The sequence below is a fragment of the Symsagittifera roscoffensis genome, chromosome 7, assembly GCF_963678635.1.
Source record: "Symsagittifera roscoffensis chromosome 7, txSymRosc1.1, whole genome shotgun sequence".
Taxonomy (NCBI): domain Eukaryota; kingdom Metazoa; phylum Xenacoelomorpha; order Acoela; family Convolutidae; genus Symsagittifera; species Symsagittifera roscoffensis.
Window position 1 is genome coordinate 2365964 of NC_087068.1, and position 15066 is coordinate 2381029.

The window sequence follows — 15066 nt, forward strand, 5'->3', positions numbered from 1 at the left end:
ACATCCACGGAATCGCTCTTACGCAAAAAACTTTTTAGACATTCGGACAGAATCTGCGCGATTTAAATTTGGTGTTGTGAGAAAATGAAAAACGAACAAAAAAATTCGAAAAAGTCAACCACATGTACTAATTAAAAAAGCAAATTTCAGAATAAAACAATTAAAGTTCTGGTAAATTACGATTCAAAGTGATCACCTTCTCCGATGATTAGTCTTTTGTAGGGCGGTAGAGATCAAAATAGACAACCAAAAGATGAAAACACGCAGAAAGAAACAAAGAAAACTTTGCAATCTGTTTGTTTTTTCAATTCGTATTGAAATAACAATTAATTTAGCATAAGTAATTTAAGAACTAGATTATGGGAAAAAAGCTGACAGAAAGCAGTGGAGATCTTTTTAAGGGATTAAACGATAAACTACGCAGAACTGCTGAAAAAATTATTCAGTTTGCCTTGAATCGTTCTCATTTGAGGCAAATGCTCTAAGCAAATCTGAATCCATCGCATATTCAAAATTGAAGCAAAAATCTTTTAGGCATTAACTCTGGCAGTTAAAATATTTTTGAGTCTAAATGGAGGTAAAACGAGGCACTTAAGGCGGTTTAAAAATAGCCGAAATCATTCACGCCCTAGAAAAAACCTGAAAACATAGTATTCTGAAAACGACAGCCTCAATTTATGAGAACAAATATTTTTGAATCTAAATGAGGCAGAACGAGGCTCTTGGGGCGGTTTAAAATACGCCGAAACAATTTAAGCCCTAGAAAAAACCTGAAAACATTTGTGACGACAGCTCAAACTTTTTGGTTTTGTATGATTTTTTCAATCTTGAAAAAAAAAATCCGCAAAATAGGAAACTCTCAACTCTAAGTTGTTATATTTGTAATATGAAAAACGAAAAAAACGGCCAATTAGAAATCAAACAATAACTCCTTTAAACTATAACTCCTGAAAAAATTAAACATGTGAACCGCTGATAAAAACAAGATTTAATTTCTGCTAAGTTTCAAAAAAGTTATTTATCGGAAAAAAAATTAGGGGAAAAAACTAAGTGTACTGAACGCATCAATCAACTAAATAATAAACCTCGGAAGAAAACCATTATGGTTTGCACAAACTACGCTTAAGACAATCTGATGAACTGTTTTCTCTCTGCATGGACAACAAAAAATTACAACTATCAGTGGAAGATTTGAAGCAAACACAATCCAAATTTTCTTTAAATTTTTTTTAATAAAATTTTTTATTAAAAAACACGATTTTCAGGTAAACGTAGTTTTTTGAAACAAAATGATTTGGAGAAGAGCCACACAGAAACGGTTAAAAAATCAAATTTTATTGCAGGCAGATGATCTGAGCAAGGCTAACATCAGCGTTTGGCTAATATTGAAAACAGAAGTACAAAATGGCAACCAAAAAACTAAAATAACCAAAACAAAAAAACATGTTTGATTGTTAGTTTTGAATTTTTTTCTGAAGTTTTGTATAGGAATTTCAAGCGTTGCTCCTCGCGCTGGCTTGTGTAGTGTTATCTACACTTCATTTAACGGGGATTTTACTTGACACAAGTTTAATAGGTCACTATAATGAGATGTTAAATTGCCATTCACTGCAAACCTTTCATATGTCTACTGAATTCAACCTAATATGTTTACTGAGCTCTATACATTTTCCTTTTTTCTGCAACTTTGGTTGCGTGAAAATTTTTTGTAAATACATTGTTCAAGATGCATTTAAGTTGTAGTGCAACGTCGAAGTTTTTCTTTTTTTGTTTTTTCAACAAATTTTTAAATCAGCCACTCTGTGTTGGGGTACTTTTAAAGTCCTCCGTAGGATTGCGAAATAAGCATCCAAATCTGACTGCACAGATCATTTCAATTTACGCAGATATGACCAAAATTTTCAAAGCGTGAATGCACAGATAATTTCAGTTTACGCAGATACGACCAAAACTTTCAAAGCAAGAATTAAAAAATATATTAAAAACTTCAAGCACCGAACCCTATAGTTGAGACTAGTCAAAGAGTAAATTTGATCGCTCAAAACTTTTCAAGTTTCAATAAAGGCGTTTTTAAAATTAATTTTCAATTGTTTTCAAAAAACTTTGGTTTTAGAAAAAATAACAAAACTTGAAACTGAACTTTATAGTGGGGTTTGTCAATTTACAATGGAGGGTTGGGAATCTGGCCTACAAATTTGTCAGCTCAAATTCCTTTGGTTTCTGATAAATGGTGTTCTTCATAAAAATTTTTTTCAACAAATCTCATTTTAAATGTATTCAACAAAAATGAAACTCTCAATCCTATGGAGGGGTTTTATATCAGTGTACAACCAATGGTTGGACATCTGGATTCTAACTGTGAGTGCTCAATTTTTCTTTGTTATTTCGATGTGAAATTATGATTGAATTTCAAAAGTTTTTTCAAAAAATTTAGATTGAAATAGTTACGTCTGAAAAAAGAAAGAATTTGGTGGGGTTATTTCAAGGTTATACTTGTAAGCTAAACGTTATAAAAGCAGATTTCGAAAAGTACTGCCAGTTACAATGAACGATTGCTCAAACCACACACATTTGATTCGTTTATTTAAAAACCTCAATTTCTGACAATTAGTAAAAGTTGTTCTTTGGAACAAAAGTGGCGATTAAAAGACATCTGCCCTCAAAAGTGTAATTTATAAACGAGAAAGAAGCAAAGATACTTCGAGAACGATGGACAACTTACCGGTAAAACCATCAAGTCGTTTTCAAGAAGAGACAGACATTCCACATGATTAACTTCACAAAAACTGAGTCCGATATTGGAAAAAAAAACTTTATAAAAAGTCAGTTAACTGCAAATAGATTTCAAGCCGCTTTGAACTCAGATTGAGTTGAGATACACTACGTTATATAAATTGAGTTTAACATGACCGCAAATTTAAATTCAGACAATTCAAAATCGATTTCAAGAAAGACAAAGGCACTAGGTCTAACGAGATCGCAAATATTGATCGTTTTCTTTTGAATGAAACACAGCAAAAACCGCTGCTGCATTCATAAAAAGACCAAATCAAAGACCTTGAAATCAATCGGCTTTATTGCAGCTAGTACAGGATTCATAACCCGATTTTAAGATTTGGAGGGGCGGACGCTAAGCCCCTCCGCTCGATGCTTTTCCACCTCCGAAATAATCTTTTGTTCAGAGGGGGGCACCTAGGACTTTCTAAGGTGGCGATTGGACATTAAAAAGAAGATTTTGCGGAATTGTTGTGCAGTGCAGGCAGTTTTGAAAAAAAACAAGCCAAAAATGTTGATTGAGAGCGTTTTTCGGAAGCTTTCAATAAAAAAAATCATATTTCGGCGCGAGGCCCTCCATTAAAGTAAGTATATGTTGCTGCGAATAGATCCTTTAGAAAACATGGAACATGGCGTACTTTAAATAGTACCAAAGGGGGTGGACGAATCAATGGAAGGTGGATTTGAAAAACTAATTTCAATTAACTACTAGCACGAGTAGTGTTTTTGCGAGTTATTGCAGTACAATAGACAAAAAAAATAAGTAAAAAGATAGGCTTAGGAAAAAAATTACCTTATTTGATGACTGCAGATGTGGTAGCTCAAAATTTGACCCATTCAAATCAGGCGCGGATAGAAAGATTATTTCAGGGCGCGGTGTCTACTTGTTAAAATCGCTCGAGACTTTTGTCAAACTTTTTTTCGGGAAGACAAATCTGATTTTCCGAACTCTCATACATTAGTGTAAAGACTATATTTTGGTTGCAATGATTTAAAAAACCAAAAACAGCGTTTTTAAGCTTTTTTTGGAAATTTTTTGACCACACACTACTACTCTGACCTTAAAATTAGTGTATATTAACGCCCGACGCGCTTTTAAAAATTTTAGGGTAATTCGGCCAAAAATGGATGTCGTAAAATATTACCGAAGCTAGATACCTTTAGTGGTCTGGGAGTTGAATCTCTCATGGAAAAGGGCGTTCTCCCAAATCCGCTACTGATTCTTATTTTCAAGTTCAACTTCGATGTTAGTATACAAGAACGAAGTATAAAGATAACTATTTTAAACTAAACAAATCAATCAATATTTTCTGTTTTTGAAGAAGAGGAGACAAATATGAGTAGTAATTTTTCAGTCGCCTTCAAAAACAACAAAAGAAGAAGCAGAAATGCATCATGTTCACTTTTTATCCGCATTTAGAACTTAATTTGAAGAGCAGCTCCGTTTTTATTTTATTGCTGTATTTAAAATTAGCAGGTGTGACGTACGCTTTGAATGGATTTGTTCGTTTTGATGGCTGCGAAATCCTTTAAAACCACACCATAAAAAGTGTCTTTTCAAAATGGCTTACAAGTAATAAAACTGGTAGACTAGCTGTCGCGACAATTGACTCCAAAACGGAAAATTCTATCGTAAAATGCTACGAAAGAAGTGGATCCATTAAGAAAAAACTTTTCAAATATTTTAAAATGACCAAGAATGCCATAAAAAGCTAGCTAATTTATCGTGTTTTTTGCATTTTTGCTAGTGAAAAACAAATTTAAACTTCTTAATCTTGTTCTTCCCTCAAAAACAGGGGCGGATTATCAAAAAATTGACGAAAATTGGCTTTTTTTTATTAGATCGACCAAATTGATATGTCCGAGCTCTCCCAAAGCACCAAAAAGACCCTGTTTTGCCAAAACTTCTGCGCCGAAGGCAAGATTATGAAAAAAAAACAGGCCAAAAAAGGCGTTTTTAAGCACTTTTTGGAAAAAAAATTTGACATAACAGGATTTAGAAAAAAATAGAATCCGTCAGCCGAAAATGGATATCTCAAAATAGTACAAAGGGGGACTATTTGGGTCGGCAGGGGGTCGAATCCCTGAGTCAAAATATTACATTTAAAGATATATTTAATAAGCTCCCTCCCCTATGGTATCCAATAAAGAATCTCCACCACTCTAAATAAAAACAGTTTAATTAGCATTGGAGATTGAGAATTCTAATATCGCTGCATTCTGAGTGGTCGAAATTTTTCAACACTCTTCTCCCCCTTTTTGAAAGGAGCGATATTGTAATTGATCCCATTCAACTCTAGAATGAAGCACCTGTATCGAGTGACCACCCTATATTTGTTTGATTAGTCTGTATATATTTCCGGCTTCAATGGGTCAGGCGTCCAAATAAAAAGTAGGAAGTATCAGAAACTTCTCACAAATGACAGCGTATGACGAAAAACGTTTTCTATGATTCCTCAGAGAATTATCTTGTTGTTCCGACTTCCGAAGAAAGTGACGGAATTCTTGTGCTCAAAAAGTTTTCTTTCCAGACAACATCAATTTTTGACCAGTCATTTTTGACTAATTTTTGAGCCATCTGAAAGGTATTGATGTCATAAGCTGAAAGTTAGACAAACAACATTTAACGTGCGACTACTTTTTGTGGAGGTTTGAAAATTTTCAAAATAATTAACGCGCGGTATGTTGCGGTCCTAATAGCAGGCACAAACAAGAGCAAATAAATGACAAAAGTAGCTCTAAATATATTTTAAAAGTGTAAAAAGGAAAAAAAAAGGTCCAATGAACCTTTAAAAATAACGTTTGCAAGGTGCCGGAATTGAGTTTCAGGCTCTCGCATCGGTCCACGGTCGTTCAAAAATTTAAAAGCAGTAGCTACCAATAAAGCAGCTAGAGTTGCTATTGATTTACCAATGCTGTGCGGCAAACGTGCTTCCAAATAAAAAAAACTGTTTTCATGTGCCGGGATCGAACCTCCGACCTGAAGATTACGTGCTCGTATTTGCGCCACGGTTGATTGGAAATATATTAAGACTAGCTGCCAATAAAGCCGCTAGCAATGCTGTTCATTTGCCTATGATTAGAATTATACCAGAAACTTTATCAGATGAACGTTGCAAATTGAATAATTTTTGTATAACATTTTAAAAATAAAATTCTTGTTAAATTTAGTTATCAATTTTACTAGCTTATGTCCCATCCATCAGGGCTTTATATTTGAATTAGATTTCAATGTCGAGTTTTAAGTCAAATTTTAGATTATTTTTAAAAAAAGTGGCCAAATCTCTAAACTTACTGAGTTTCATCAGATACGTGATTTTTTAGAGCAAAAAAGGACCCTAAAAAGTCGAAAGCCTACCGCGGCTTTTCCAAACTTCTGAAAATCAAATTTTGAGTTAAAAAAAATCAGAAAAATCATACAGAAGCCAAATTTGCAACCCTGTGGAGTACCTTGACAGCACCACAATATGGTGTTGAAAATTGTGAGTTTTGTTAGTGTTTTCATACAAAACTCTATAAAGAGGCCAAAGGTAATACTTGGAGGCCAGATTTGCAACCCCTGAGTGCACTTCAACAACCAATTAGTGCTAAAAAATATAAGAATCATAGAAAAACGCCATATCTTGGAAGACAAAACAATTTGAGCAGTTGAATTTAGAAGCCATAATTGTAATTCTTAAATTTACACTGACAGCACTCCACCATAGAAGAATTTCATTTTTGTTAGTTTTTTAATTCAATTTATAAAAAGAAAACTGAAACATTAAAACAAAACGCCATATCTTTTGGAAAACAAAAAAAGGTTTAGCAGCAGCTTTAGCACGACAAAATGCAACCCCTGAGTAATTCTTAACAGCGCCCACCCTTGAGTTGGGAATTTCAAGTTTTTTTTCTGCCTTAAACTTGTTGCAAAAACAATAAAAAACGCCAAATCTCAAAAACCAAAAGATTTCAGCAATCATATTAAGAAGGCAGACTTTCAACCACAGAGTGCAACCCCGTAGATTTGCCAGCATCATAGCTACAGTCTTAAAATTGGCGAAGCATTCATTAAATGGAAAATCGAAAAAACTAAAACATTGCAATATACGATATAGCTTAAACGTGGAAAAACTTATTCGTTAAGCATGCAAAAATAATATGTTGAAAAGCTTAATATGTCAACATAAGGACTACTTATGTGACATGATACCCCAATTAAATGATAGATACAAAACTAGCTCGTGCCTACAAATTTTGCCGCAATTAACCGTTTAACAGCGTAATTCATTATAACGCATCAAAAATTCTTCAACATTGCCATGTCACAGAAACTATTATTTTTGAGCAGCCCGACTTAGAAGTCAGATTTGCAATACCTGTGATTACCATGACGGCACCACACCATACTGAAAAATTTTAATTTATGTGACGATTTTGTTACATCTATTTTGTTGAGAATTTTAGAAACAATTATGAACAGTTGAAGTTGGAGTTCAGGTTTGCATGCAATCCCTAAAAACACTCTGACAGCACACCACTATGCCTTGCTTATTTTATTCTTTTTTTTGTGAAATCAAACGTGAAAGATAATTTTTGTTTTGAAAATTTACGTTGCGTAAAAAAAAGAAAAAAGTGTCTGTAGGGTCAATGCAATCGAGCTTCAACAGATGAATGGCAAAAATTGTAGATCATCTCCAAAATTTGCATTCGATTGTGCAAGTGAACAAAAAAAACGTATTTCAACATTCGTATAGAATATTTGAAAACGTTGACTTCAGCGATCATTTTGAACGTTTCAATGTATAGATAGCAGATAAAAAGATTGATCGCCTCATTACACAATGCTAACCCTCGTTGATTAAGAAAAATGTGTGCCGCTTGACTTCCATCCCTTCCTGTCGTCATATACGAACATTTCAATGGAACACCGTTGAATTTGATCCAAAGTGTTTCAGTATTGATAAAGTGTTTGATTCGATAAAATACAAACTTTGTACAAACATTTCCTATATCAATTTATAGAAACGGCGAAGCGGTAGGATCTGCAAAAGAAAACAGAGTTTTCGTCGAAACAACATCTTCTGATGGATAAAAACCATTGAATGAACTTTTATGACCTTCAGTTGAGCACATCTGCTCCAGCTCTCTTTTGATGGCGCTTCCAACTTCATTCGATGGTTTGCCGAAGTGGCCGAAAACCAGTCTTGGATCAGAAAGCGGATTCGATCTGACGGGTTCCGGTGAAGATATGCCTTCAATTGGGTCCAGATCTAGGACCTTAGGTAGTCGCCAGGGTATAAGATGTTCAAACTTGATATAAGCAGGCGGGAAAAGTATCCCTGGCAAATTGGGAAGACTGCTTTTGAGAGTAAGCAACCCCCTATAGATGGAATCGTCGTTGTTGAAGTTTTCGATTCTTGGATCTTTCAGACTACATTGCTGGTCCAGAGGAATGTATGTAGCTAATGCGACATTGCTCAAAGGAGCTGCAGTTTGGCTTGGTTTTTGAGGTAGAACTTGATGATTCAAATTTAGAGCTTGGGACCCCAGTAGATTCACGGCAGAAAAATTGCTTGATTGTGAGTTGAATGAATTAGACGAGTACATATCTACAGAAACATGCTCTTGAGATACCGAGCTGTCTTGCATTTGTGACAAGTCATTATAACTGTTGTTGGCACGAAAATCAATGTCTCCTCTGAAACCACTTGAGGTAGAACTACACTGCGTGTCATGACAAATTACCCTGTCATGATTGACAGAAAACTGCTGTGCGTAATTTAAAGCTTCAGAGTCATTTGACACCCCCATATCCGGTTGAAAACTTGATGACTGTCCGGTATAACTGGAGTTTTCTTCGTCTTTATCTAGACCAATTGAGTTATTGTTCGCTTCACAAAATCCATTGTAAGAATCATCAACGCCAAACATAGAGTTCGCATTCCTATCATCATATGATACATTTGGATTCTGAATAGTTGGAGATGCTATCGCTTGCATACAAGCAAGCTGAAAGGCGGCAAGCTCGTTGGAAAAAATTGGCGAAGATAAATTTTGTTGCGTGGAAGCCTCAAGGTTGATGAAATTCGGAACTTGCGGGGCTGGGAACGGAAATACCACTGGCATTTGCATCGGGGGTGGTACCGGCAATGGTACTGGAGGATCGGGACTTGGAGAGGACTTGACAACGGGCGGGCTTTTGAGGAAATTTGTTTTTTCCTCCGAATGATCTTCTGACTTTGCTGGACTGATGTCCTTACTTTTCGAGGCAACTGTGTTTTTTCGTTTGAATTGAGGGCTGCACTCCAGAAACTAGAAAAATAAGTAAATTTAATGAACTCAATATTCATGTAATATGCTACTTTATCACAGCTGGAAACTCAAGACACAAAAATGACGTTGCAAATGAGGCTACGGACCTACAAGGTAGAAATACTTAGTGGGCAATTTTTCGAAAGTGTTGACCAAAAAGTAGATATTTTTCGGCGCACACTCCGCTCAAATTTCGTGTATATTTTCACACTGCCGGTGACAAGACATTCTACCCTATTGCAAACTTTCCTGCCCCATCTTACCCCAGGTTCTAAACGACTCCTGAGACACGTACCCTTTTGAGTGCGCCTTCCAAATCCTGATTCATGAAATCATGCGAGAACTTGCACTTGGTCCCGTACTTGCAATGTCCCCCCTTGTGGTGGAACTTGCAGGGGAACTGTTTGTGCAGGTGCGTGCATAACTCCCCCTTGATGCATCCATCGCCCGCGTAGAACAGACACAGTTCCATCTTCTTCTTCACCAGCTGGGGGGAGTCGTGGGAGAAGTAACACTTGGAACCCTGAGAAGGCAAAAGTCAAACTGAACAAAATCACACTGCATCAAAAACTAAATGAAAAATATCCGCGCATTTGGAAACAGTCATCGAATCTGAACAAACCTTTCATACTGCTGCTGTAGCAGCTGTTCACACATGTGTCGCTCACTTTGTTTTTTTCTGTTTTTTTTTGTTTACCTTTATCGGGCCAGTACAACAGTGCCAAAAATGAAAAGTGTTCAACAATACCGAAATACAAGTGTCGAAAACAAAATTATTGTTCAACAGTGCCGAAAATCATCAACTTTCGGCAATGTTGAACACTTTTTCATTTTCGGCACTGATGTACTTCGGCACTGTCGAACGCCCCCTTTTATCACTTCAGAATCGGATTTCATTTAAAAATAAATTTAACTCATGTCTACTATAACTACCATATTAACTTGCTTCAATCCTCCCAACCCCAACGCCTGAATTTTGCTAAATATTCATTGAGCTAAATGCGTATTTAAATGTTAACGTATCGAGAAAAATACACAAAAAAAACTCAGCTATAACACCAAATGGCCAAAATAGAAAACAATCCCAGAAATTTTTTATCAAGATTTTGACAGAAGTGAACTAGTCAATAGTGATCTTAAATGTAAAAAAAAATTACAGAGTTCAGACACTTTTAACCCTAGTCAAAAACCATGTTTTAAGAAAAAACCAATGTTTTTTATGCATTACAAAAACTCACCAAGGGAGTTTCATTCAATTCATCAGTATAATAACTATGTTGCTTTACGTACCATTTTGCAATAACCACAGACATGGAACTTGCATATTCCCTTTTTCTTCTTCTCGCCCTGATTGTGACCTCTGCTTTCCTTTTCCCGCCTCATTTCTTGCTGGAACCTCCTCTGGATCTCCAAGTCTGGACTGTGGGCATCGAAAAGTGGGAACTTCATATCCACCAGATCCTTTTCAGTTAAATTTTTTAGATCCAAGTTGGAATTTCCATACGAGCTACTTGCACACTCATTCAAAAGGTTCGAACTTCTGGACTGTGTTGATACTTTCAGCGGAGACAATCTACCATTTTTAGGAGTCGCACGGTTTATTTTGGTCCTTAATTGGGCTAGGCGTGATCCCGTAAGCCATGACGAAGTACTCCTGTGACCTTTCTCAATACGATTACTTCTGTGGGATCCACGACTGTTGTCCGAATGTCTTCCCTCACGTGACTTCGATCTGCGTCTGCTCCGATTTGGACCGGCGCTCAACTCAGATTGCCTTCTTCGTTGCTTTTGCTGTTCGGAGTCTTTCATTCGACGCTCTTTACTCCTGCTATTCGATCTCAGCCGCTTCCGTCTATTTTCGTCATTCTAAAGGAACGAGTTTGAAAATTTCAACTAAATATTTTCATGATAATCTCAGCGTCATAACCTTTTGATTTGCATTATATATGCAGAATATTACATGGCTGTTTTTGCGACGGAAATTTTTGCGACGATGGCTGTTTTTCAATTTCATTTTTAAGCCTTTTAGACTGAATTAAATAGTATTTTTCTAAGAATCCAATATGCATTTTTAGAATTTGAAACAATCTTTACATGTCTCGATGCTCGGTGGCGACCATCTGTTGGCCTCGAGCTGCTCCGAGATGACTTTTTGGAGGTCTTCGATCCCGACTTGGATCTGTTCTTTTTGTCTTCTTCATTCTCTCTGCTTTCATCCACAACTTCTTCTTTAATTGCGGCTGATTGATCGCAATAATTGTTTGTTTTTTCGCTAAAACAATTAATTCAGATACATGTAAAAATAACTTGAAACCCTGCGACTAAAATCAAACCTCAAACAAAATAACGCTTACCTAGATGAAAAACCTAATTTGCATCTAGTTCAAATTACTATTTTTGTAAATCTTGGAAAAACATCAGCTTCGAAATCGTCAAAATTGTCGAATTTTTCCTTGAAAAAAGCGTGAGGATCACTTGAACTGCCAAGTTTATTGATTGCGCCAATATCACAGAACACTCCCGTAGTGATAATTACCAAAATATATATTTCAGCACAGACAAAACTGCACTTCGCAAACACAAGCAAATTAAGAACGCTAAAATTCTGGAAAATACAAAGAAAATCTTCGTAAGAAAGTGAGATTTTAAAAAACTCCATCAACAACCTGATTCGAAACCATATATCTAGAGGGTCACTTATTCATCCAGTACTCCTCCATCTCGCTTTTTTGAGCTAATTTTTTCATATCTCAATTCTGATTGGGTAATATTTTATTTGTCTACTTTATGATATGTATATTAAATGGTCGTACACTTGTTACTATAGAACCCTGCAACTGCACGAAAAAGTGCATCCTAAATCATAGTTTCTTCCCAATCCGAGAGAGTGATGGGAACATTGAACCAATCCAAGCCAAACAATTCACTCCAATCTGCATCAAGATTTATTTTCCTCCAATGAGGCGTGAGCAATTCAGTGTAAGAATGTCAGCCTACCCTTTTTTAGATAGATGAACTAATCTTTAAGGCTATTGACTTCTATCTTTTGCTGTAGAAAAATTCGTTTTTATAGGAAAATTTGAAAAATTTCATGAATTATTTTAAAAACAAAACGTCAACGGAGCAAGTTTTTTTTCTGAGTGGTACTTCAATTGTTTCAGCGGGGCTAAGAACATCCATTTTTTAATGCAAAAAATCAACAAAAAATTCCAAAAAATTAGGGATCGTCCACAGTTTTAAGTCATTCTCAACTAATCGAATCAAAAATCTCAACTCGTTCATACTTTAAGCAATCTCTCATTCTTTTCATGTTTTCAACCAGTGACAAATCATCAGTGGGCTCCAACTTGACATCTCCGTTTCCGAAACTTTTCTCATTGTTGTCATCATTGTGTCGTCCATTTGATTCAAATATTTCACTTCTGCTGTCATTCAAGGAACCCTCGCTGAAACTCGAAACTGATAAATGATCATTCAGGTTTTCAGTTTCAGCTTCAATTTCAGTTTCGTTTTTTATATTTTCGTTTTCCGCAGGCGAACTTTTTTCTCTGCTTTCTGACTTCTTCTTTCCCCGATTGTCGTCTGTTTTTGGGGACTCCTTGGACCTTTTGGGCGTGGAGAAGTGATGTCTGGCTCCTCTGGAACCCCGCGTGTTTCTTCTATGATTTCTTACTGCAGGTCCACTTCTAAGTTGGTCCCAAAACTCAGTCGATCTAATCGGGGATAAGGTATCACGTGATCTTCCCGCAGGACCTGGACTCATGTATCTCATACGTGGTTTGTTATTTGACATTTTCTCACGAAATTACACCTCAAAACGAACAATTCGTTCCACAATCTACAAAAATAGACCACTGCTAAATGTTGAGCGATAAAACTCAGAACGGAATAAGCTTGAATAAAGTGCTTTTATTGAGTGTTGCTCGTGGCACTGACTGAGCTGAGAGAGAGAAAAGATGGCATATAATTTCCTGGTTTGTGCAAACCAAAGCGAATTGGTAAATAAACTGTATTGGTTCAATGACACAAACTGTTCTCAGTTAACACACCAAAGATTCGAATTTTGATTTTTGGCGAGGCGATTTTCTCTTTTTATGTAGAACGGGTACTATTATGTACTTGTACGCTAATGGCAGGAAAATGTAAAAGGAATTTTACATTTTTCTTGCTTTACACTACACTACTGGTGCAAAAAGTGTTCACGGTCCGCAGCAAAATAACAAGGTAAGAAAACTGCAGCGGGTAAATTGAGGAATAGGACGCTTTACAGGACGTGAAATAAACGAAGGAAGAGAGTTGAATATTTCTTTTCTATTCTTTGCTTCGCCCGTTTGAAATCGTCTTGAATTCACTCCGTATATTTCAGGCTGCTAATTTCAGCTCACAGTTGCATGCCATTTTGCCCAAAATAAAAGCATTGAAGACATAAAATATACAAGTAGAAAACTGGGATAAGATTATATATACTTCTTCTGAATTCGTGCCGGGTAAGTTAAAATGTAGTCTGCAAAAAATAACCTCTGTCGTTTTTCGCTTTATACTGAACCCATTTTCAGCGCTTTTCACTTAGTACGCGCATTGATATAACATTCATAACCAAATGAAAGGAGGGGAAACAAAATGAACGGGTGGTTATTTGGTTGTTAAGGCAACTGAAATTTGGTCCATTTTACTCTTAGCTATTCGCAGGCTGTCAAAATAATCTACGAGAGACAACAAAATTCACACAAAACTGAAGAAAGAACAAAGAAATACTATGTTTTATATTGTGATAAAGAAAATAGATTCATACAAAATATCAAAAAAAAGGCAAGCAAAAGAAAATTATCAAGTATATTCCCTTTTTTAGATATAAAAATACAAATTGACGCCAACTCGAAACTTACAGAGAAATCCTTTCGAGATATTTTTCAAAGTTGTAACGTTTCACAGATCTGGATTGTGAATTTCAGGCTGCGGTGCGCGTCTGGTCTTGAAAATACAGCCAAAAGACGATATTATCTTTTGCAGAGTAGATGAAAGCAAAAATAGGCAACCGGGTTACTTTAGTTTTTAGTTGTTCAAGCTCTGAATAAATCTGTGCGTGTTTTGTTTTGTTTATTCGAAGTAACGGCCTGACAACACGAAGCTGTATAGTACAATTGAGCGCAAATAAAATAATCACACGTGTTAAATGCAAAGGAACCACGAGTGTGTGTATGTATGCACAAAAATGACTCAAACAGAAACTCAAACATCTCACATATTATCATCAGTCGACTTCTCATATCTTTTATAACTAGGAGCTGCTGCATTCATAATTTCGATTTTATTGTACGTTTTTCAATCCAACAGATATCGTATAGAAAATGGAGCCTGGCAACGTTTGTATGATAAAAAGCATTTTGCTCACCAAAATTAAACAAGCAAAAACAGAAAAACTTCAGATCGAACGCTTAATTTTGAGCCACATGTCAATTACTAGTCAGTAAGCCAGTTTGCTAAGCTATAATAAAAACAACTGGAATATTAACACGCCACGTTCTGTTTTTTAGTTCATTTTTATTGATGCTTTAAAATTCTGCGTCTATTTTGACTTTTATTTAAACCATAAACAGACGTTGTATGAAAAACTTAAGAAACTTTTAAATGCAATCTGCACTAAATTATTGAAAGATATAAACTCGATACAAACAATGCTACTAAGTTCATCCACAGTTTAAAGATAGAATTAATTGCATTCTATGGGATAAAAACTCAAAAAATATAAATGAAAAACATACAAAAGAAACATTAACTGCTGACGTTTCAAAAAAATTGCATCATTAAAAAAACTATATCTTGGGAAAATAAACTTAAATTGGCACTGGGTAGCGTTACACAGCCGTAACTCTTTGGCAATTAACTTCAGCGTTAGTCAAGAAAATATTCCATGACCTCTGTTACTGAAATCGTCGATGTGTCGAGGAAACAACAAAAATATGAGTTCAGCTGCTTGAGTTTTGAAATACCAGGAAA

The 15066-nt window shown here is 35.7% G+C and overlaps 1 protein-coding gene across 1 annotated transcript; it reads right to left on the bottom strand.

The window, feature by feature from the left end:
• Positions 1–7671: 7671 nt before the first annotated feature.
• LOC134851156 (zinc finger CCCH domain-containing protein 4-like) lies at positions 7672–14451 on the bottom strand. The gene is made up of 5 exons (XM_063867115.1): positions 12354–14451; positions 11164–11341; positions 10360–10935; positions 9365–9592; positions 7672–9069 (listed from the first exon to the last, which is right to left on the bottom strand). The coding sequence occupies exons 1-5, from the start codon at positions 12860–12862 to the stop codon at positions 7774–7776; spliced, it is 2787 nt and encodes a 928-aa protein (XP_063723185.1). The 5' UTR covers positions 12863–14451; the 3' UTR covers positions 7672–7773.
• Positions 14452–15066: the final 615 nt, after the last annotated feature.

Coding starts and splice junctions, on each gene's coding strand:
- LOC134851156 (XM_063867115.1), bottom strand. CDS start 12,862: ATGTCAAATAACAAACCACGTATGAGATACATGAGTCCAGGTCCTGCG. Junction 11,342..12,353: donor AGAATGAGAGATTGCTTAAA/GTATGAACGAGT, acceptor TAATTGTTTTAG/CGAAAAAACAAACAATTATT. Junction 9,070..9,364: donor TGGAAGGCGCACTCAAAAGG/GTACGTGTCTCA, acceptor TTATTTTTCTAG/TTTCTGGAGTGCAGCCCTCA.